The sequence below is a fragment of the Molossus molossus genome, unplaced genomic scaffold (genome assembly GCF_014108415.1).
Source record: "Molossus molossus isolate mMolMol1 unplaced genomic scaffold, mMolMol1.p scaffold_m16_p_7, whole genome shotgun sequence".
Classification (NCBI taxonomy): domain Eukaryota; kingdom Metazoa; phylum Chordata; class Mammalia; order Chiroptera; family Molossidae; genus Molossus; species Molossus molossus.
Genome location: NW_023425401.1, coordinates 96,697,269 through 96,722,579, shown reverse-complemented (window position 1 = coordinate 96,722,579; position 25,311 = coordinate 96,697,269). Strand labels below are relative to the sequence as shown.

The 25,311-nt window shown below is 45.2% G+C and overlaps 1 protein-coding gene across 2 annotated transcripts in view; it reads right to left on the bottom strand.

Moving 5' to 3' along the window:
- Nucleotides 1-25,311, bottom strand: part of EXOC4 (exocyst complex component 4) — a 761,664-nt gene that overhangs the window by 60,063 nt on the left and 676,290 nt on the right. The window contains exon 15 of one of the 2 annotated variants that reach the window (XM_036247077.1): nt 5,714-5,855. In XM_036247077.1, coding sequence (XP_036102970.1) covers nt 5,714-5,855 — 142 coding nt within the window. Of the gene's footprint in view, nt 1-5,713; nt 5,856-16,824; nt 16,851-25,311 lie in introns of those variants that run through there. The other variant, XM_036247080.1, reaches the window with a different exon arrangement.

Genomic DNA, 25,311 nt, shown 5'->3' with positions numbered 1-25,311 from the left:
TGTTTTAAGGTACTATCTTCCTCTCCCAAAATGGTCAGAGATGAAAAAGAAATTAAAGTAGTCACTGACAAATGTCAGATTTTTTAAAGAAGTGTCTTTTTGTTTTCCTTTTCTCTTGAATTCAGGTATGTTGTTGCTGACTTTAATATGACTTTGGAGTTCAGGTTTTCTGCAAACACTGCTGACGACGCAGCAGGACGGCTGATTTCCAGAGCGCACACTCAGGGTCCCGCCGGGACAGGCGGAGGCGCTTGACCCCACCTGGAACCCGGCTGATGGTGAAGGAATCCGCGGCTAATGGTGACATTCGGGGCATCTGAGACTCAAATGGCAACTTAATTTCCTTCTTCTGAAGTTCAAACAGGAAATAATACTGAACAATTTTTTATGCTCTCACCATGTCTTTCATTGCAGGTGTCACTTGCCTAACGTTTCAACTGGTGTCAAGGAACTGCTTGGTGGTAGATTGACCTACAGTGATAGGTACAATGTCAAACGCTCTTTGGATGGGTCCTTCACCACAGAACCTACTGCATTTGAGGACACTTCTGACTTGAACTTTAACAATAGTAAAGAAAACTATGGCTATGGATAGAAACATATTTTGGGGAATGAGACAACTTTTTGCCTTTGAAGTTGTTGTGGACTTCTTGCTAGCATTTCCCGTGAACTTGTTTTGGTCTCTTCTCTCTGGGCTCTGGCCATGTCTCCCTGTAAAGACGCAGACACAGTGCCTGGCCAGCCACCTTCCCGGGCACCAGTCTGGACAGCAGGTCCTGGGCTCTACTGTTCCTCGCAGCAGGACGGGAACGACACCGGCACAGGCCGACGGCGAGGTCAAGGACAACGCTGGCCACGCGGCACCTCTGTACCTCTCCAGGACATGTAGCGAACTGCCGAGCGAAAAGAAAATCTCTAAACCCACGCCTTTTCTTTAACGAGAAACAGGTTTTATTTGGGGAAACAGCACTTATTTTATCTGGGTTTGGTTTTAAACCAGCTGATTCTCAAGTCAGTGATTTTTATATTTTTTTACTGAGCGCCTATTATGCAGCAGCACTCTTCCTGGTTCTGGGGCATCACAGTGAAGAAGACTCACCTGATTCCTGCCTTCGGGGAGCGAAGTCTCTTCCACGGTCACCCACCGTGGGTACCCAGGCACTCAGCAGTATCCTCTGTCTTAGCATTATTACCCACAGTGTAACGATTTGCTTGGCATGTGTCTTATTCATTTTGTAAACTTATTCATCATCAACGGTAAAAATAAAATAAGCTTAGTACTACAAGGAATGAATGAAGTGGGCAGACATTCACTCTCTGAGCCATCCATGGAACATTCTGTCTAGTTTTATGTACCACACTTTAAAAGAAACAGACAGCCCTGGCCGGTTTGGCTCAGCGGTTAGAGTGTCGGTCTGCAGACCAGAGAGACCCGGGTTCGGTTCCCACTAAGGGCATGTACCTTGATTGCAGTTTGTCCCAGGGCCCAGCTGGGGTCGTGTGGGTGGCAACCAGTCGATGTGTGTCTCTCATGTCAATGTTTCTCTCTCTCTCTTCCTCCCTCTCTCTTTCCCGCTCTCTTCCTCCCTCTCTCTTTCCCGCTCTATCTGAAGACAAATGCAAAAAGTCCTTGGGTGAGGATTAAAAAATAAATAAATTAAAAAAAAAAAGAAACAAAGACAAATGGAGCACATGCATAAGAGAGCAACCTGAATGTTGGAATCGTTATATGCGGTGAAGACATTCAATTAAAAAAAGACAAAACCATGTTTGGTGTTCACAGTGAAAGACAAGGAAAGATAACCTGCATCCAGGACTCTAAAACTCAGCATTTTTGTTACTCGTTCTTAAAGTGATCTTTCTGTTTCCAGACTAATGTTGAAGGAGATACAACAGTGGATGTTACAGCACCTAACGGTTCCTTGCAGGTTAATAAATAATGACTAAACCATGTTCAGCACTACAGAATAGTAATGCCAAGATGTACAAAAACAAAAAGAGCAGAATAGAGGTTAAAGATTTAAAAGACTTTACTCAGACGTGTTGAAAATATCCCACTTGGAATTAACTACACTACAAGCAGATGATTCTAAATGTAGAACACGTCCTGTGCCCACACAATCAATCGCTTAATTCCAGGAGCTGTGATGGTAATGAATTTGATGTTCCCTTGTTTTCTGTGCAACCCAGGTAACAGAGACATCAGGATGTCACGGGTGGCTTCTTTTTCTTTGATGCCTATTGCATTTACCTAGCCACAGAAAACACCTGCCATCCTACAAATAAATAGAAAACAGATCTACAAATTATCATAAATCAAATCAGAAAACACAGAAGAAAAGCCTTATTTCTGGACAGCTGAATGTAACAAATAAGTTCAGAAATAATGCTGAGTAAAATAGATCACAAATCTGCGATGTTCCTTCTCTTGCTCCGCTCACAAGATGCTCACAGGCAATAAGAAGTAACTCACTGGACAAGATGATGAAGAATAAAAAAAAGCAAGCGACACACAAAAGTAGTGACATTAACAAAACCTTATCAATTAGGCTCTGCCTGGGCACCCCGGAAAGATATCCTAGTTCTAACTATTCACATTTTTTAAAATGTAATTTTTTTTTCTTTTCTTTTCTTTTTTCCATCACTATTGATCCCCTCTATGCAGTAAAGACTCCAAGAGAAATACACACACACACACACTCTATCAACTTTAATAACGTCTCACCATCATCCAGAAGAAAATTACTGTACATTCTCTGATCCAAAGATTTCCGATCCTGAAGTTTCCAAAGTCTACCTCCAACTGCCTATTTGACCTTCTACCTAGATGTCTATAAGCATCTCAAAGGGAACATCTCCAAAAGGGAATCCCTGACTTCCACCCGTCGCCCAAACTTTCTCGTCCCTCAGTCCTGCTCACCCCAGTTAATGGCCCTGGCACCCACACGGCTGCTGGGGCCCCAAAGCTACTGCTTCTCCTTGAGGCCTTTTCCTCTCACCGCCTCCACCCCCACACCCGGTCACACCTATCCCCTCACCGCCTCCACCCCTACACCCGGTCACACCTGTCCCCTCACCACCTCCACCCCTACACCCGGTCACACCTATCCCCTCACCGCCTCCACCCCTACACCCGGTCACACCTGTCCCCTCACCACCTCCACCCCTACACCCGGTCACACCTATCCCCTCACCGCCTCCACCCCTACACCCGGTCACACCTGTCCTCTCACCACCTCCACCCCTACACCCAATCAGACCTATTGTCTCACCGCCTCCACCCCTACACTCAATCAGATCTATCAACAACTTTTATCAGCTCTACCTTTAGAATGTGTCTCAAGTATAGCACTTCTCACACATCTACCTCCATCACTTTGGTGTCCACTGGTTTCAACTGGTCACTGTTTCCATTCCTATCTCTCCCTGAAATTCCTTTTCTATTGACAGCCAAAATGATCTTCTAAAAATGTGAATGAATGTCTGACTTATTTCGCTTAGCATGATATTCTCAAGGTCCATCCACACCTTCTTCATCGAATCGTAAACATGCTAAGCAAAACAGGTCAGACAGAAAAAGCTAAGGACCATAGGATTTCACTCATATGTGGGATATAAACCTGAAAGCAACAAATGAATAAGCATGAAAGACAAACAGAAATTCGTAAACACAGACAATAGGGTGGTGACTACCAGAGGACAGGGGGTGGAGGATAGTAAAGGGTAAAGGGGGTCAAACACATGGCGATAGAAAACGATCTGACTTTGGGTGGTGAAAACACAATATAATACACAGAGGATAAATCATACAATTGTACACGTGAAACCAATATACTTTTTTAGCCAATATCACCCCAATAAATTTAAATTTTTTTTATAAATTGAAATAAAAATGAATGAATTGATGAATGAGTGAGTATGTCTCCCCTGCTGAAAACCCTCCTATGGCATCTTCATGCACTTGAAATGAAATGTGAACTGTGCACTTGGTCCGCCCGGCTCCCCAGCCCCACGTGATCAGGCTCCAGTGCTCATTTCCTGCCCGTCGCTCCTCCCCGCCCCTCTGTTCCCTGGGCTGCCATCAGCGGGACTCCCCTCTCTTCCAAGCCTGATTTTGTCTCAGGACCTCTGAGTGTTTTTCCCTCAGCAGAGCCTGAAAGTCCTTCCCCTTGGTCTTTGCGCAGATGGCTCCTTCTTGTGACCATGTCACATTTTCTCTGACCATTCTATCTAATAACAAACAGAATCCCACTTTCCGGTCCACCCCAGCCACTCCCTGCACTGCCCAGGATGACAGCACTGGCCACACGGAGGCGCTGGCGCACTGGGAAGGTGACTAGTTCCGCGTGGCAAGTGCTGGGAGTATAAAATCTGCAGATCTCAAAGGTGTGGGACAAAAAATACAAAATATCTCATTAACATTGTTTATGTTAATTACAGGTTGGAATAATATTTTGGTTACATTGGGTTAAATAAAATATATTGTTATAATTTATGTTTCCCTCTTTTTTCAAATGTAACTGTTAGAAAATTTAAATGATGTGGTTCAGCCCAGCCAGTGTGGCTCAAGGGTTGGAGCAACGTCCTGTGACCTGGGAGGTCCTGGTTTGATCCCTGGTCAGGGCGCATGCCCGGGTTGTGGGCTCGATCCCCAGTAGGGGGTGTGCAGGAAGCAGCCAATGGATATATCTCTCTCACATCGATGTTTCTATCCCTCTCCCTTTCTCTCTCTCTAAAAATCAATAAAAACATATTTTAAATAAATAAATAAATAAATAAATAAATAAATAAATAAATAAAATAATGTGGTTCATGTGTAGCTCACTTTATATTTCTATTGGCTAGCACTGCTCGATTGAATTTTGCTTTTTTGTTGTTTTAGTTGCACTTACCTGAAATAACCTTTTTTGTTTACTCTTTGGCTGTTTCTCCCCATTAGAATGTAGTTCCCTGAGAGCAGGGACCTTGAGTGATTTTTACATTGCTACATCCCAAATATTAGAGAACACTGCCTCGCACAAAGAAGATTAACTCAATACTTATTGAACGAATGAATCAACAATTAAAATCCCCCTAGTCCTTTCTTCCTATCATTTCCATATGTGTCGTGACAGAGGTTTCCAGAGTGAATCAGAAGAGTCTACACTGCAGGGGAAGAAACAACAGGCCCATATTTTCTTGAATTATTATTGTAACTTAATCTCTTCTATTGGGTTTTAAATTCTTGAAGAAAGGGCTCAAGGTTCCTGCATCTGTATACTACCTTCTTAATCAGCAGAGCAGCTTGGTAAAAATACCAATGACAACAACGTCATTATAATCACAAAGCTACCACATTTCACATACTTGCTATGTGGCAGGAGTATTAATTATGTCATTTATAAAATCTAGAAGTTCAAAATTATTGTTCTTATTTTTAAGATGAGGAAACTGAGGGTTAGTAAACGTAACTAATTATCTTAAGACCAACTAACCATTCAGATCCAAATCATTCTGATATCACAGGCCTTGGAAACTGAATCGCCATGTTCACAATGCAACGTGTGCTCAAAAGCCTTCAGAGAGGCTGAACAGCACTAAAAAACACTTTCAGTGTAAAAAAAGGATACCATAATAATAAGCAAAAATTATAGTGATACTCCCCAGAAATAAGCAAGTGAGGCATGACTCACAGAGCCTTTCAGTCCCAGTCGCGTGCGTTGCTCAGTCATACCTGACTTCCAGGTGCAGCACCAGCAAGCAGCGGTCGGCCATCTCCTGGAAAGACCTGGCGAGCTCGCTCAGGGTCTGCATGATCTGCTCCGACACCGGGGGCAGACCCATGTTCATGTGGCTATCTTGAGCAGGAGACAGCACTGAGGGAGGGAGGGGCGAAGACAAACACCAATCATTTCACTGGATGCCCACTGTTATTTTTGAAATGATACGTTATTTTGTTGCTCATCATGTTGTTTTCACCAATTTGGCTAATGCTAGTGTTGGCAGCATGAGACGCACAAGACAGGATAGACTATTTCTGTCCTTGATTAAACCCAGACGCCGGGATGATTGTTTGAATCTGTTCGCAGGATGCTGCAAACAGAATTTCAGAGCTGGAAGAGATCTTAACAGTCACCTGGCCCAAGCACGTGGTCTACACTTGTGTCATTTAAACACGGGCACAGTGGCTGTTCAGTCTCTGGTTGTACACCCGCACACGTTTGAGAAAGGAAACACAATACCTTTTGAGGAGCCGATTCCATCTCTGAAAGACCTGACCATCCTGCATGAAGCCTCTTCTGCCTGTCGTCATTACCTCCTAACCACTGGCCCTGGTTCCGTCAACTTCGCAGTCATTCTCGTGTCCGTACTTCAAGCATTAGAGATATCCCCATTGGCTTCCTGAAAGTCTTCCCTTTTCCAGGCTAAATGTCCCCCATTTTTCAATTATTCTTCAAACAAATGAACTGATTAATTTTACAGTTCTCATACTTCACCAACAAAAATATTCTGATTGTTCGTATCTCCCTTGAAATGTGGGATGCAGCCCTGGCCGGTTTGGCTCAGCGGTTAGAGCGTCGGCCTATGGTCCCGAGAGACCCGGGTTCGGTTCCCGCTAAGGGCATGTACCTCGGTTGCAGTTTGTCCCCGGCTCTGGTCAGTCGTGTGGGTGGCAGCCACTCAATGTGTCCCTTCACGTCGATGTTTCTCTCTCTCTCTGTTCCTCTCTCCCCCTCCTACTCTACCTGAACAAAAAATGGAAAAATGTCCTCGGGTGAGGATAAAAAAAAAAAAAAGAAATGTGGGATGCAGGACCAAACATCATAAATACTTTAGAGTGGTCTGGCCTGTCCAGAGAGGTATCTCCCCCTCCACTCTAAGTGCCATGCTGCTTGTGTGGAAGCCTCAGGGACTCGGGGGGCAGGGGCAGTGATAGCACATTCTCCTCGAATTCATGTAGAGCTTACAGTCAACTAAAAGTCCTACAAAGGTCTTTTTGGAAAATTTTATAAAGCTACCTTCTATATCTTTCCCAAATCATTGATAAAATACTTACTAGCACTTGGACATTGTCTTCAGGAAAATACTGAACAGCGAACATGTGAACTACATTTGTTTCTGTCTAGACTCCTGCTGTATGCCCAGTTCCCCACAATTTCTTGCAGGTCACCAACAGTAATTGGGCAATACATTCAAAAGTACTTTTAGTTCGCTAGGGCCTCTACTTACTATGTGATCAAGAACTAATTCCTTAAATTTTGTCTGTCTCAGTTTCTTTTTCTGTAAAATGGAAATAACAGTATCAAGAGCATGGGTTTGTTGGGAGTATGGAATAGGTTAATGTAGATAAAACTCTTAGACCAATAACACATAAAACTCACTCAATGTTAACATAAATAATAAACACAAATCATAATAATTATCCATTAGCCCATGATTTGTCCAGGTTAGGTATAGCAACAAGTTACTTAATAGATAATTCCATCCCTCTTACAGTTCTATTTCCACTCATCGGCATAGTTTGCTTTTCCATCTGAAAAGTCTTCTCCTTATCAGAGGATGCAGTGTCCTTTGGACGTGGCGGAGCCCTACTGCCTAAACGTCGGGAGTCGGGAGAAGGGAGTCGGGAGTCGGGAGTCGGGAGTCGGGAGTCGGGAGTCGGGAGTCGGGAGTCGGGAGTCGGGAGGTGGTCGTCTCCCGCGAGGGCAGGGAGTCAATCTCTGGTGGCCGCAGGGTCTACAGTTATGGGCTTGCAGTACTGCATCAATTCCTACACTCTTGTCAAGCCCAGAGAAGGGACTCGAGAGACAGTCAGGACGTATAAGTTCTCCCCTATGGAACCAGACTTCAATATATTAGCACAGCAAACATGAAAAAAATAAAAAGACTTTTGTTTCGAGGAAGTGATGTGTAAGGCGGAAGGGAGCGGAGTGATGTAGACTGAGATGACCAGCGGCCTTGGCATCACGGAAGACGGTCACTAACTGGATGTGAGGAGCTAGGGACGGGGCCTCCCCTCGGAGGCCACCACGCATGCTCCACCGCGAGGGGAGATGGCCGCCTCCGCGATGTCTTCATTCGGCAGGCTGGATGGAAGCAACTGTAAGTAACACTGATCGAATATTTCAAAGCATTTTAGGGCTTTCGAGCTCCTGGATTCCTGTCGTGTGGCACTAACTGGCATGAGAGCTGCCATGTGTCCACCAAGAGAGGCAGAAACCAGATCCTGAAGAAATCACACGCATGGTCTGAGGTTGGAAGTTCTCGGTGGATACGTTCCACGATCCCCAGTGGATGCCTGAAACCATGAGTGGCTCCGAACCCTGGACACACTCTGTTTTCCTCCATGTTCACACCGTTTCACTTCAAGGAAGCACTTCACAGCCTCTCTTTGGCATCCAAATTGCCAGCAGCACTACTCTTGTGCTTTGGTGAGTCAGCAGAGTCAGGGTGACTTGAACACAAGCCCTGGGCACCACGACACCTGATCTGGTGGCAGAGAAGGCTAGTCTAGGTGAGGGAGCAGACAGCGGGGATTCACTGGAGGAAGAGATGAGTCACAGCCCGGGTGGGACGGAACAGGGCGGCGTGAGATTTCACGATACTCAGAACAGTGTGCACTGTAAAACTTCTGAATTGTTTATTTCTGGAATTTTCTATTAAATACCTTTGGACTGCAGTTCCCTGCAGGTAACAAACCATGACAAGGGGACTACTGAACTAGTATCCCAAACTCCATCAAAGGCATTCTGGACAAATTCCACCAAGACAGTAAAAAACAAAAACGCCTTCTTATTACAGAAATATATAATTTCATTACGTGTAGCAGCTGACCTCTGCCAAGCTGTGCCATTAAAAAACAAGTAGAATAAATCGATGGCAAGATAAAATTTGCACTAAGCGAGGTAAAAACAGTTCCGATAACAGCCCACTGTCCACTTCACTGGACTGTAATCTATAGCAAAAACAACATTTTGGTGAAGCAACATGAAGAATCGTGCCCAGAGTTCTGCTGAAAAGCTGGCTCGTGAATTCTGGAGGGCTCAGTGAAGTTCACGAAGTTTTCTTAACGAGAAGGAACACCCTGAGCCAAGAAATGCTGAGCATGGCAAACGACGACAACACGGACAACGAACAGGCTCCTAAATGTCAAATGGAAATTTACCAAAAAAGCAAGGCTGGCGGAATCTGCTGTTTGGGAGATCACAGTCAAGATAGGAGGTTCACACACACACACACACAAACTCTTTTACAGGCTACCTGGTTGTCTATTTATCTCAGGGATTGCTTCATATCGGCAGACACACCCATACTGTGCGCTTTAAAAATACCAGACTAATCATTTTATTTAGGCATGCATTTTGAGCTGTTTTTGTAATACTGGGGTTTGGGCACGTCAGATCATTCACAATGTCCTTGTCCCTCTGATGGTCGCTGCATACAGACAGACACCTTTGCGACTCCTAGCTAACTATCTGTGGCAATGGAACCATGGCTTTCTATACTAAACTGACTGGGCTATGAGGACGCTGAATCTTGGTCTCTGGGGCAAACATTGCTTGTTAGGTGAACCGACAGATATTTCCAGTTCTCCTGTGCTCACTCCACGAGCGGGGTGGAGAATGTCCATATGATGCCCATGAAGTCAATACCAGCTGCATCCCATGCCTGCCCAAATACAGCCGGCTAGTTTTTAAGTTGATAATTTTGTATGGCCCTTGACTGATGTTATAAATATCCAAATGGCCCTTGGCAGATAGAAGGTTCCCCACCCCTGCGAGACCCCGGAAAGCTGAAAGTCTTTCCTCTCAGCTTTGCTTAGTAGCTAGAGGTGGCTATGTGTCACCATATAGCCAATGACACTCTAAGGAGATTCTTCTCTGGCAACTTGATCAAACCCTGGGCTGATTCTGCAGCTCATCTTTTGACAAAGAAACAAAACAACACAAAAGCATGGATTGTTGTCATCACAATTTTCTGGATTTTGGTCTCAAAAAAGTCCTCAGACCTCTTGTTCATCCTTCGCTCGTGCTCGGCCAGCTCCTCTCCATTCTCAGCACGTCCCCAAGGTTCCGCTGCCTCCCCGGCCCTGTCCTGCCTATTCCCCGTTACTCCGCTCTTGCCCTGGGATGCTCACCACGGCTTCAACAGCACTGTCAGCACTTGCTTCCTCTGCAGCCTTGCCTCCATGAAATCTTCCATGTGCCATAATCTGATCCCTGCCTTCGCCTCTTTACTAAATAATTATTCCGATGCTCATCACCGATGATGGCCTCACTGTCAAGTCCATGGGGCGATTTCCAGTATTGATCTCATTCAACACAAATGGCCGTTTCCCCCTCGAAAGTCTGTTTTCTTTTGCCTTGTAGGGCCCCACCTTCCCGGCTGTCCTTTCGCTGCTGTGACACTATTTCACAGCTTCCTTCCGCCCACCCACGGATGCTGCTGTCCCTAAAGGTTTTTTTCTGTTGGTCTCCCTTACTCGTCATGCTATACGTTCTCGCCGAGTGAGCTCATCCATTTTCATGGTTTTTGCTATTATCTAGGAATTGATGACTCCTAAACTCTATTTGATCAACTGTTGGCCAGTATCTTTACCAGTACATCCCATAGGCATCTCAAATGCAATGCGCTCAAAACTAAACTCATTATCTCTCTCTCTAGCATCTGCTCTGTATCCCGAATTCCCTTTCTGTCAGTGGCTTATCAACTTAGGAATCTCAGCTGCAAACATTGGCGTGATCTTTGAATCTCTTTTCTCCCCCACTCCCCTCAACAAAGACTAATTTCTGCCCACTTTATTTCGTAAATGTTTTCTTAATATACTGGCCTTTTCTATACCTACTGTCATTTTCTTGGGTTAGTCCTCGTCTCTTCTGTGGACTACTGAACAGTCCCCCCCCCGAGGCCTTTGCCTCATACCTTGTCCCTACCTTAATGCAACCCTCCATATTTGGCTAATTAAATGTGAATTACAGTTATTTATCCAAGACACAGATTTGGCTATGTTCATTTTTGGTAAAAATCAAAGCTTTTTATATTAAACAGAACAAATGATTTAATTAAGCAACATAACATGACAAATAATTCACATAATAGCAGATTAATAACGATTAGGAAAGACAAGGAACAACTTGCCATTGACGGCTATAGCTTTCTCCTTCGTTTCGAGAGCATGTTCTAGGGACAGAGTGGGGAGGGAGCAGTTCCTTGCAGCTGGGTTCCTGGGCTCTTGAAATCTGGCAAGGATGCAGTTCGAAGTAAGTCTGGTCAATCCTTACAGCCCAGGCACTGTTCCCAACAACTGGGCTGCCTTTAGAAGCCACTTTGATTCCACGAGGCCATCTTGCTGCACCTGGGACGTGGGGGTCGCCTCTCTTTTCCACTGACATAAAATCCTGGCACATCAAACACCCAGCATCCTCACAAGGAAAACCGACATCCTAACTGTCATGGAGAAGCAATCAGCCTAGGTCATTAGGATGTCTCAAGTGGTTCCACATCCTAATATTAACCAGACTGAAATCTGTTTAGGTCTTAAAATTAGGCAAAATTGGACTCATTCAGACCCAGAAGAGCATCTGTTTTCAAGGATGCAGCTGCTGCACTTTCAGTGGGAACTTGCTGTGACTTCTTTAATTGGTTCATATGAGGATGTCCTTGTGCGGCTGCAATATTATCTACAATGGCTACAATATTAGCTTAGACTGGTGTCAGCTGTCATCAAAGTGATAAATTGAAAAGGGAAAGATGGTTATCACAGCAGGAAAAGAAAGGTTAACTCTGTGAATTCAAACTTTTTAGAAGATGGAAAAAGACAATGAGGAATGATCCCACGAGATGTCTCTCGCTGGAAAACATTTCGGGAGATCACATTTCGGGGCAATCGTTTTTTCTGACTCCCCTTCCTATTCAGAGACGTGCCAGGCACCACAGAATGAGCCCTGCTTCAACCGGGGTAAAGTGATTTCACTGCCAATCTTCAGTGTTCTTATTTAGAAAACGGTCGTAATAGCACTAGAACAGTGTGTTATTAGGTTTTGCAAATAATTTTGAGATCCTTCGATTTTGTTGCCTGGATGACATTTTTTCGCAAGTAAGAATGGAAATACTGATGAGGACTGTGACATTAAGAGCTAATAGGGCTTTCAGAGTCCAGGGGGGCTGTGGCAGCAGCCCCTTCAATCACTTCTTTCCTCCTGTCAAATGCCCGTGGGATACGCTACTATCGAGCCCAGCACTGGGGTACAATTCAAATGCGTCAGACACCGCAGAACCACAGTTCCCAGGGAGAACTCAGTGTCGGCCGGCTCATCCTCAGCCTCCTCGATTCCCCCGCGCTGCAGTACCTACTTTTCATTCATTCCCGTGAATTAGCTGCACACCTATAAAAGCGAACCTTCCCCCACCCTACTGTTTTGTACACAGTAGGCACTTTACAAGTGTTTGTTAAGTAAATTATCTATCAACAAACCTAGCAGTTTCTGGACTGGATATGTGATCATCCCATGCTCAAGTGTTTGCTGTGTTATTAGCATCTAATTTGGATTTTCTTAGGATAGAGATGTCCTCTCCTCCTTATCTAATCCAATGGCTCCAAATCAAAATTTCATGATTGTTGATCCCTCTTTCCTTTTCCTGAGACACATTTTTAACACCCAGCTATTCCTTGCGGACAGTCCTAGCTTTAGCCAGAATTATCAAGCCATTTATTTAGACACCCCTTCCCACCCTCCAAACAATCTATAACCTAGTTTTAAGTTCTTTTGCTATGTTTCTACACAAGATGGGCCTTCTCTACGAAACATGTTTGGTAGGTTCTTTTTATGTTGCCTCCTATTTCAGAAGCAATGGTTCTTTTGTTCTCAAATAAGAACTATTTCTTTTCGGTCCAGATTTTGGGTTTGAGCTAGCAAAGCCAATTGATTTCTGAAAGCCAAAATGCTGGCTTGGATGGTCCCTGACCTATAGAATTAGGACTGTGAAGAACGGAGGCACCGTTCTCATCATTCAGATTCGACCCCGGACGGGCATCCAGGTGTATACCCAGCGCTGGGAACACAGCCTACTCCCTGAGACACGGCACCCAACCAGCGAACCCTTATACCTCAGGCTGTGTGCAGGAATGCCAAGCCTGTCACTGCTGCCCCGGGAAGGGACCTTTGTCCACTCCCACAGGGGAAGAAGGGCAAGTAGAGGGGACTTTTAAAAAACTGGGGTGGAGAGAAGTAGATGAAATTCATTACCAGGAAGGAAAAAAGAGATAAGGATGGGGGACCTGAAGGGTGAGGTGAAGATATCTTATTTACATTTACTTTTCTAGCGGCTAGCCATGTAATTGATAATAAATTTATGGTAAAAAAAAAAAAAAAGAAAGAAAATGCTTCCAGTGGGCACAAGAGGCAAAAACCTACTTTCTTTCCTATAGTACTATTTGTTATTTAAATGGTCACCTGTTACACTTTTCCCCCTATTAATCACAAGACCATGGGTACCATAACTTCTTAGTGTTCTTCAGAGCATCTCCCTCTCATTCCTTACTCTTTTTCTCTCCTGCAAAATGTCTTATATTACCCTAGTCATAAAGAGTAACTCTTTGGGGAAGAAGAGAGATGCTTGTCCCACTCACTGCCCAGGTTATGACTTGGATGGTCAATAACATTTGTTTAAGAATGTATTGTTATGAAGCAAAAAAACCCCCACCAAAGCTCAAATTTTTATAAAGAACTTAACTTTAAGATGCTGCTTATGAATATTTTTCATCTCCATGAAACCATACTCTTTCCTGCTGCTTCCCAGAGACATAAAATTTATTCCTCCACTTTCTGTTTCCTCTGGAACACATTTCTCAACGACGCTAAGCCTCATTTCCTGCACTTCCACAAGTTAGAGCTGCTGGGAGGACCAAATGGGGGACTCGGCCCCTGGAGAGGCACCTGCTGCAGAGCCAGAGCCTGGGTGTGGGCTCCAGGGACGCTCTGCCTCCCTCCTCCGGCCCGCAGACACCCCCTCCCCGCACTGGACTTGCCCGAGGCAGCGATTTTCAATCAGTGTGTCGCAAGAATTTTTAAAACATACCAAGACCTGACTATTTGGTTAGGGGCACTGACTCCATTCCCTTAGATTGTCAAATAAAATAATGACAAGAGCCAACACAGCAATAATAGCTGTCCAGTGTGCACGAATCCAAACTATACCAATTTTTTTTTTTTTGGTTACATTGGCAAAAAATCTATTTTTTGGTGTGCCGCAGAATTTTAGTCATTAGCTTATGTGTGCCCTGAGATGACAGAATCGCTGGCCTGAGGCATTCCTGGCTGATTGTGAGACCATGAGAACAAGAGAAATGCATTATTTTTCCTGGCACCTCTCACAGACTATAGTTCTTCTTACACTCTGCGATAATGCCTGTTGAGTTTAATCTTTAAGGACAAATCAAAGAATTTTATCTCCTTTTTTCCCATTATATCTTCACACAATGCCTCTGACCTAAAGTCTTCTAAACAGTTCACTAGCCTGGAACGTTATTCTACTTCAGGGCAGGAAACAGCTCCAGAAAGGCTGTGCGTGCTTGAAACTGAAGAATGGTTCCTCATATTGACCTGTGTGGGGACAAAGGAGATTCGTGGAAGGCACAGGGCGAGGAGCGAAACACACTCAGACGCCGAGGTGGAAAGGAGAGCAGTCTCCCTAGGCTGCCACAGGACGACAGGCCGGGTCCAGCCGCCAGGAGGCACCGTCCGCAGAGGGAGAGCCACGTCCACTCCATCACAAAGTGGCCCTGATGGGAGGTAAGGAGCCCGAGCAGGGCCCCGGGCCTCCGAGACCCAGGGCTCCGACTGGACCCAGTGCAAACAAGGACAGACACGTGGATCTCACAGGGTGTGAGTGACAGTCCAGACCTCTGTCTCTTTTGGACCTGGGAAGAAACATTAATATTGATTTTTCTCTTATTCCAAATAATCCTCCCTGAGGCTCCGTAGAAACCTAACCATCCACTAAAAAGGCACGTGGTGAGGCCAAACCAGCTCCTGCAGGAAATGAAAGAGCCTGGAGGGGGGCAGCCGGCGAACAGCGCCTGTCCCCGTTGACGGGCATGTTAGATTTCCACGGACCCCAGCCTTCGTATTGCTGTAAAGCCCCGCATCGAAGAGCACCTTGCCGTGTTAGCAAACCAATACTCCAGGGAGTAAGCAGCACAGATGTAAGTGTTACAGAATCTTCGAGACAGAAATAGCATAAGGCAAAGAGACCACCTTTACCCACGCTGCGGAAACCGTCCTTTCAGCGCCAGCACCCGTGAGTCTCCCAGTCTTAGGGGTGGCACACTCACTGTGCAAATCAGACACGAGGCCCACTGACAGCCGGCGCGACCCACGTGGCACAGCAAATATGTGCCATGAATACAGACAGAATCAAAGGAGTCAAACCAGACGTCCTGCCTGGGGTCTTCAGTTTGTCTGTTCCAGTTGCCTTCTGTCAGGCAGCGGCATCGTTCATGAATTTGGACCCAAGTTGAGAGAGAACATCAATTGGCCGCCTCCTGCATGCCCACCACCGGGGATCAGGCCCACAACCTGGGCACGTGCCCTGATGGGGAATCGAACCAGCGACCTCTGGGTGCAATGGTCGACACTCACCCACTGAGCCACACTGGGCGGGCTGAATTGTTACCTTCTTGACTGAGAACAGTACTACCCCACTTTTATCCTTGTATCCCCAGTACACAGTGCAGTTTCTGGAACCGGCAGGTAACTATCAAGTACAGTGAACAAGAAGGTGCCCTTTGGAGACAGACCCGAGTTCAAATTCTGACTTTTTTCATATATTAACATTTGGGCGAACTTCTCTGTAACAGATTCTCTATCTGTAAAAGGAGGATCATCATACCTAACTCACAGGATTCTGATGATTAAATGAGAAAATACATAAATGCTTAGAATAGCGTTTAATACACGAGTGCTTAATATCTGGCAATTACTACTACTATTACTACTATCATTTACTCAATATAAATGTGTTTGATGAATAACAAGACCCCAGTATCTTTCACCTCCATTCAGAGCTTTAAGTAGGCTTTCGAACAATCAGACTAGTTTTATATATTTTTCTTTAACTCCTCACTTGATATTTTTCCATTTATTTTCAAACAGAGGGAGAGAGAGATGGAGAAAGAGAGAGCGAGAAACATCCATGCGACAAGAGACACACTGATTGGTTGCCTCCCGCTTGACCCCGACCAGGGCGGGGATGAACCACAACCGAGGTACATGTCCTTGATCGGAATCGAACCTGAGACTCTTTGGTCTGAGGGCTGATGCTCCGACTGCTGAGCCAAACCAGCCAGGGCTAGTGTTATACATTCAATGGCAAAACCTGATGAGCTATTGTGACTGAAGCGCAAAATGGCAGAATCCTAGAAGCCCGGTCACTCTGATCCGACTGGGCGTGGACAGCATACAGAACCGCCGTATCTGCGACACAGCGCTGAGCCTGCCACCAAGCACACCACCCCCGGGCCCAGCTGTGTAATGGGCACCGGCTTCCTTGAAGCATGTCAGAAGCAAGAAACAGGCAGAGTTAGGTCGCTAGCATGAGGTGCAGGATGTGCAGGTGTAAATGCGGCTGAGAGAGCTTCCTGTCAGTGAGGACAGCGCGGCCCCTTCTCCAGCAGGTGGTGACGGTAACAGTTAAGCACTGCCCCTTCAGTCTTGCCTGTGACAGGTCCTCCGTGCAACTGATGAACTGGTGCCAAACGCACATGGACTGATGCCTTGTGGAGGTTAGTCACACAGCCATAGTTCTGTCTTCATGCATTAGTGACACATGGATACTGTTCACACCTCCATTCCAGACTCGCTATGTAATCCCTAGAACAATTAAGAGTTCATATAGATGCTTCCAGAATCAAGGTTCCTAAAAACCATAAGACATATAATCTGTTTTTATGCCAGTGAATGGCAAGCGTGATTCTATAATTTCAGGATATGGTCTTAAATCTAAGTAAGTTTCTTCCCCTAAGTAAAAAGATATGAGTGTTCGCATTCATTATGAACCCAATTTTCCAACCTCTGACAATATCTCCTTTTGACTACGTATGTGTAGGCTCAGAAAGTTGTTAAATTCCAACAGACACTTTATATCACCTTGGGCAAACTGTTCAACCTGTGAATCAGCAACAACTTCTCAGAGGACCACTGTAAGAATTCAACGAAATCACACATATAGCATTTAGAGCAATGCTTGGCACACAGTAAGAGGGCTCGTGTCTGAGTTATTATTGGACCTCCTGGTGAGGACCTAGAAGACGCAACTTCAAGACTCAGCTCACTACTTACTCATCAAAACACTTTTCAGCCTGGCTGGTGTGGCTCAGTGGTTGAGTGTCGACCCATGCACCAAGAGGTTGCTGGTTCGATTCCCAGTCAGGGCACATGCCCAGGTTGTGGGCCAGATCCCCAGCGGGGGGTGTGCGGGAGGCGGCCAATTGATGTTCTCTTGCATCGGTGTTTCTCTCTCTCTCTCCCCCTCTCCCTTCCTCTAAAATCGAGAAAGAAAAAAAAATTAAAACAACAAAAACACCTTTCAAAAAACTGGAGCACTGTAGGCTGAGCTGTTCACATGGCTGATGAACAGAAAGGAAATAATATGTTGATATATTAAGACATTTACACTGTGTCAACTCATGGCCTTTTGACCTTAAAATAAGGAATCCCAAAAGTATCAGACCTATAGAATTCTGGAATTGTTCACATCAGTGAGGACAAGCAGGAGAAAAAGGGGATTATGGGTGGCAGGTTTAAATTTTATCTTTTTATCTACAGAAGGTGAAGAGTAACTTTCTCCAGAGTTGCCAGTTTACTATCAGAGGTGGCATTTCAGGCAGGCACGAGGAAGTGGTAGTTCAGCGGGAAGGCAAGGGTGACGGTTTCATGGTGACAGTTTATCCCCTTGCCAAAGCTCTGTGAGGACAGCAGACAAAAATTACCCGCGGGGGTGTGTCCACGCTACAGCAGGGGAGTAATGGCCGTGAAATCTATATAGCCATGACATTTTGACCTGAAAGATAGAAATTATTTTCACCTGAGGAGACAGAAATTGTGTTCACAATTATTTCAATATGCACATAAAGACACTGGCAAGCCAGGACTTCCATTAAGGCTAAAACAGTTGAATTGGGATTATTTTGGAAAGATGGTTTTTATATTTATTACCATAGAAGATGTGTTATTTTATTTGCTTTCCTGGGAATACGGTCCCCTTGATAATACCCTAGCTTAAATTTACTATAGAAAGTGAGACAGGAAAATACCGTGTGCCCTGGTCTACTGTCCTCTCAGCGTCACCTGCAGCCGCTTTCCTGAGAGCCAGGGGACATCAGAATGCACATACAATGTGTACATAAACATAGGGACAATGTTCTCCAGCTTCTCGCCAGCAGCGTTTTGGGTTTAGGTTCTGGCAGTGAGGGGTACTCCCCAAAGATTAAGAATACACCCTGGCACACAGTATTGGATATCATTTTTGTTGTTGAAATTACTTAGCTTTCTTGGTTCAAATTTTATGACTCAAGTCTTCCCCAACCCTCGCCATGAACTACATTCCCTTTGATCGGTTCTAATCGTGGGAACACACCTATATTTTCCCAAAATGTCTGAAACTTTAACTTTCTGAAAATTAAACATTCAGCCTTGCCTGCTGTTTCCTTTCTTTGCTGCATAAACTCCCCTATGATATGGTGACATTCCCCAAAGACTATAATATTTTTTACTTTCCCAGTGAAATCGTCCTCTTGGTGTAATTAGGTACCACAGGATATTTGCTCTCCACATTCTTCCCTCTCGAGAAGAAAAATCATCCAGAAGACAAGTCGAAAACGTACTCCTCACCTCATTGGAGCTGCATTAGACTTCCCGCCCCTACTACGTCATGCCTGAGTCACGGTGACACCCGGGAGCATCCTCCGAGCCTGCACCCAGCACGGGGTCTGTAGTATATACTTTTACATCAATATCACTCGCTTCTTCTTTCCATGTTTGTGTTACTCAGTTTGAATGTGTCTCTAACCTCGTCTCGGAGAGGTGAACTGCCACCGAACAGTTCCCACATTTTACCCGTTAGCTGTGAGATGCAAAACTCAGACGTACAGGAATCTCTCCCGGGCTGAAATCTTCGGGGTGCTACAGATGGCCCATTTTGTATTCTGCCCTGATTCGAGGTGAAAGCACCAGTACACACGGCAAAGATGTTCATCAGTGGCCGGGAGGGGAAGAGACAGGGCAACGAAGCGAAAGAAAATGTGCTTTGACCTCAATGCAGCAATTCTGACGTTTCACTTTTGTTCACACTGACCGTCATTGTTTTTGTTGTTGTTACTTTGATTTTTAAAAAAATTTTGTTTTTTCTATTATAATTGACATAAAACATCATGTTACTTTCAGGTGATTAGACATTACATACCTTATGAACTGATCACCCTGGTAAGTCTAGTACCCACCTGGCACCATAATAGTGAAACCAATATTAGTGATGACATTCCCTATGCTGTACTTGTTTTTATCAGGTGAAGAAACAACTTAAAGATAAGCAAGAGAAGAAAAGACTTTCTAATCTAGAAAGTGAAAACAGTTTTATAAGGAAATGAAGTACTTCACACGGAAGATTTGTAAAAATCTGTCCTATGAGAGAGTAGAAATCACAGAGTGGGCAGACTAATTGTCTACAGTGAGGGGTGCTGAAGCATGAACAGCACAGAACATGAGAAGGAAAAGGTCAGAGAAACAGTGTTGGTTTAATGAAAAGTAATGTGTCTCCAAGATCAGTATTTATGCTCCGGCTTTTCCATCTGTAAAATGGGAATGAAGATGCTAGCTTTCTAATTAGCTCACCACGTGGCTGTGGGGATTAAACAATAGATGAATATGGTATAAATTACAAATATAGAGTGCTAGAGAGTTTCAGCTGGGGACACAGTAGAATGTCAAAGGGAAAGAGAAGACGACTAAACAGGGTGAGGATAACTTCACAGCCCCGGACTGGGACTATGTGGCCACGGCGGCCCCGGACCGGCACTATGTGGCCGTGGCGGCCCCGGACCGGCACTATGTGGCCGTGGCGGCCCCGGACCGGCACTATGTGCCGTGGCGGCCCCGGACCGGGACTATGTGGCCACGGCAGCCCCGGACCGGGACTATGTGGCTGCCGTGGCGGCCCCGGACCGGGACTATGTGCCGTGGCGGCCCCGGACCGGGACTATGTGCCGTGGCGGCCCCGGACCGGGACTATGTGCCGTGGCGGCCCCGGACCGGCACTATGTACCGCGGCGGCCCTGGACCAGGACTATGTAGCCACGGCAGCCCTGGACCGGGACTATGTAGCCACGGCAGCCCCGGACCGGGACTATGTAGCCACGGCAGCCCTGGACCGGGACTATGTAGCCACGGCAGCCCCGGACCGGGACTATGTGCCGTGGCGGCCCCGGACCGGGACTATGTGCCGTGGCGGCCCCGGACCGGCACTATGTGCCGTGGCAGCCCTGGACCGCTCACGTCAATGACAAGAGGAGGGATGCCCGGCAAAGCCCGGCAAGTGATGCAGACGAGCTGAGGCGAGCTGCGGTCAGCAGGGCAGGCCGTGGTCCCCATCAGGTCAGTGAACAGCGGTGATGAAGAGACGGCACACGGCCACTGGTGGTAAAGAGCCAGCCGAACACTCTATTAGTTTTTCATTTTGTGAATTAAGGTCCTTTCTGGCGAGTATACATGAATCAGTAATGAACTGTCTCCTTAGAACTGCCCTGGATATTCCTCTCTGCCTCTGCAGGAAGGCACACATTTCACATGGAAATCAGCGCTTTTAAGGGGACAATAACTCCTTTAAAAGAAGTTTGTTTTCCATTAGTTTCTGCAAACATCCTGCCTTATGAAAATTTGCCTCTGTTCTTCCTTTCTCCTTTCCTCCCCCTACTCCATCCTATAAAAATTAAAGAAAAAAGAGGAAAAACAACCCTTCATAAAATTTTATAGAGAGAGAGATAGATCTGATTTATTTAAGAGCCCAGATATGAGCTGGGAATGTTTAAAACAAACACCACAACGCCCAAGCCCTACGAGTCTTCTATAACAATGAAAAGAAGTCAATCTCTTACTAGTCAAGTCTTGCGCATTAAGCCTGACGATCGGGTTTTCTCCATTTGCCGCGGTGCCCCCCCCTACCTGCCCCTGCAGAATTAGGCCTGGCCTCGAGCCACACAAGTGGATTCATTGCTCTGGGGTTTATAACGCTGTGGCTCACAGAGGGCTGTTCAGTTGGGCTGCGGCTCTCTCTTCAGCCTGGAACCAGCCTCCGTGGGATCTGCACCTAGAGAGCATTTCTTAAGGAAGACTCGTCTGGGGAGGGCCAGCCCTCTGGCCTGGAGTTTTCTGGGGGTGGTCACTTGCTCTGTGGTTGACGGTCTTGAACCAGTGAAGTGTATACTGATAAAAACAAAACTAGGTTTAAAAGCCTGAGAGAATAATAGTGCTATTTCTTCAACTTAGCTGGCTTTCTTTTTTAATGTAGAAAGTTAACATGGAGGAAACTCTATTGTGCTCTGCCATGAAGAACGAGATGAGAAGCCAGGACGTCTGCGTTCTATGGGTCTCTTGCTAATTTTTCTAAAAGGGTCTTGGATTTCTTTGATTCCCCAAAGATTTATATCCTGCCTATTTTCCTAAGAACCTGGAGTTCTTTCTCATATATTACCTCATATTAGCTGTGCAGATTTTAATTAAAAAGATTCCACAGGGGCGTACATACATAATAAAAACAATCTCATGAAATATACGACAAGTCTCTCTTTCTGAACCTAATGCTCTTAACAGTCATCGCTTCAAGACCAACTACCTTTTCCTCTTTGCTCCATCTTCAATATTTCCTAGGTAACTGGATTAGACATAAAACAAACCCTCTGCGTCCGTTTAACCGCTGACCGCATTCCTGTCTCAGGCCGACAGTGGCCCCACTGGGCTGTGGGGCCCCAAATGGCCCGGACCACATGCCCTTTGTTTTCAGTGGCTCCTCATGCCCAACCGGGCCCAGGCATGGAGCAGGCTGATGCCCGAGGGGACAGAATGAAGGAAGGGACAATGTCCTATCTTGCTCGGTGTCAATTTCACCCTCCTATTTCCCCTCAAGGGAATTCCCATCTCTCTTTTTTCGGATTCTTCTCTAATAATCCAGCAGAAAGTCCGTCTTTTCCCACATCCCTGGCACTGCAGCCACCCCCCATTTGGCACCCATGACATCGATTACGTGTCACTTTTGGGCCGTTCCTTGCCATCCTCGGTAGAAGCACTCCTGAGCGTGGCATTGCTCCGACCCCCGACCGGCTCCCGTCTAAAGAGAAGCCCTAAGAGGTCCAGCTCCTGGGCCCCTCTGTGGGTGCCTCTGACGCTTTACTATTACAACGGGACTTATGGGCGGCTGGTGGTTTTCTCATTGGTCAATTAGCATACTCTAAGGTGTGTTCTAACACTAAAAGGCATTCACAGAGTTTTTAAAAAATTTTCTGAGCCTTTCAACGTTCTGAGCCCTTTAAACATGGACACCCCACAACAGCCTTTCTGTGGTGTCTGCCGCAGGGAGCAGGACGAGGCACAGCCGTAGGGAGCGATCGATCAGCTGGGCCAGCTGGGGACGCAGAGGAACCACGGGCAGTGGGCACAGTCTGCGACGCCCCTCCCCGGAGTCATCTGCTTTTTATAAGGCCTGCCGCCCTCGCATGGCGACGCCTCCCCCCACATACAGCATGTGAAAGCATATTGCAGTCCTCTTCAGATCATAATACATCTGCTCTGAGAGGCGGAATGAGGGATGCCAGAGGGACATTAACGCAGAATTTCCTGAGTGCAATTAAAATCTCAGCCACAGTGCGGAATTAATGTAGCCCTTTGCATTTTAAATACATATTTTAATTAAGTGACACCCATCTGTAGAATATGAGACTGCATTTTTATTGAGGATTTCAAATGATATAATCTGTGCCTACGAAGCGTAAATGGCTTGGTTCATGTTTCAGAAACCTCAGAAGAATGACATCGATCTGGTGTAAGCACATGTGGGGACACTCAATTTTGCTTCAATTTACATCTGTTTCACTAGCACGCTAAGTGTGCGTGTGATGAAATTCGGATTGTGTATGACAGTGACGGAAAATAGGAGCACAGTCCTTTACACGTCTCGGATCATGTCTGGGGAGCACCCGTGAGAAGGAAAGACCACTGAGGGGCGCCGCACCTCTGTCCTGGCTGGAGCTACACAGTCACGGTGGTGTCTTTTAACTCATTTAATCTAAGGAGAAGCTGCATCGAAGGTGAAAGGTGTGAACCCACCTACTGAAACACAGACAGGGCAGCTACTGGAACTGCGTAATTACTTTGGACAGAACAGATTTGGGGGAGGTGGAAAGTTTCTCGGGAAACTGAACGACGCGAACAAGAAGCAGAGCGCAAATGTTCTTTCCTCCTTGGAGCCGTGATTCAGCATCTTTGCTCACTGTGGTTTCTGACATGTATTTTCACATTCAGTGTGTTCTTCAAGAAGGCAAAAGTCTAGAGGAGGGAACCTGGATTCCAGGCCTGGATGTGGCATCCTTTTGATGCGTGACCTCAGGAGAGTCGGACATCTGGTTCTCAGTTTTGTTGTCCATTAAGTGCGAGAACAAAGCAAAGTAGCGTTGAGGGTGGGCACACGAGTCAGACTAGCTTCTATTTTGTTTTGATCATAAAGAAGTATATTCCAAGTTCTGATTATATATCTTTAAAGATCTGCCTATTAATAGCAGAAAAATCTCAACAGTATAATAACTGGCTCTGTGGTTAATCTATTAGTAGCAATTTGAGGTAAGCTAAATCTTTTTTTTTTTTTGGTATGTGCCCTAGCGGGAACCGAACCTGGGAATCTCTCCTCTGCAGATCAATGCTCCAACCGCTGAGCCAAACTGGCCAGGGCGGTAAGTTAAATCTTTGAATATGGTAATTATATCCCTAGGGGGATGTGCCTTAAAAACTCCTGAAATAGTTTGCAAAACTATCTTAACAGTGAACTGTTCATTTGAAAAGATATATGTACCCATATGTTTATTGCAACATTATTCATAATAGCCAAGGTATGGAAGCAACGTAAGTGCCTATCAATAGACAGATGGATAAAGAAGTGTTACATATATACAATGGAATATTACTCAGCTATAAAAAAGACAGAAATCTTGCCATTTGTCTCAACATGGAGGGACCTAGAGGGTATTATGCTAAATGCAATAAGTCAGACAGAGAAAGACAAATACCATATGATTTCACTTATATGTGGAATCTGAAAAATAAAACAAGACAAAACAGAAACAGACTCACAGATACAGAGAACAAACTGAGGATTGTCAGGAGGAGAGGTTGGGGGGCTGGGTGAAAACGGTGAAGGGAAACAGAGGTACAGATGTCCAGTTACAAAATAAAAGTCATGGGGATGTGATGTAAAGCATAGGGAATGTAGTCAATAGTATCATAACTTTGGCGATAGCTGATTACTGATCTACTGTAAATTATTCACTAGAATTGATTAAAAACTTAAAAGTGAGGACCCAGTGAGAACTTTTGCTACTGCAATCACTTTTTAGTTCACTTTTATTTGACTCAGAACTAGATATACATAAAGAGTCAAGTAGTTTTTATAAGCTTTTCATAGTCAACCACTCTCAACTCTTTTAGTTGATTTCCTTGGTTCTCATATCCCTGTATAGTTAAAGAACTTACTAACGCGGCTACTTCTTCTCAGCTTTAGGCATTAATTTGTTGCCCTCCCACTATGAAAGACGAGGATTTCACTTCCTCCGCATACGCTCTCTCTCCCCATTACTTTCTCACTCCAGCTGTCTCATAACTTTGGGTAGATCAATGTTTCATGTTTACACTATTAAGACTAGATACCTGGGGATTACCAGAGGAACAGGGGCTGGGGCAGGTAGAAGGAAGTAAACAGGGGTTAAATGGTGATGGAAGAAGACTAGACTTTGGCTGGTGGACACATAATGCAATATACAGATTATGTATTACAATACAAAACTATATACACTTCAAACCCATATAATCTTATTAACCAATGTAACCCCAATAAATTCAATAAAATAAAGACTCAATAAATGCTACTGACATCTAAGGTCATACAGTATCTCATATTTTTCCCCCAGTACAACAGGTTTGTTTTTTCTAGTGCTAATAATAGCCTTGTCATTTGTTTGCTTAGCTTTTTTGTTTGTTTGCTTTTTAGTGTAACTTAGGAATCATTCAACCCCAGACA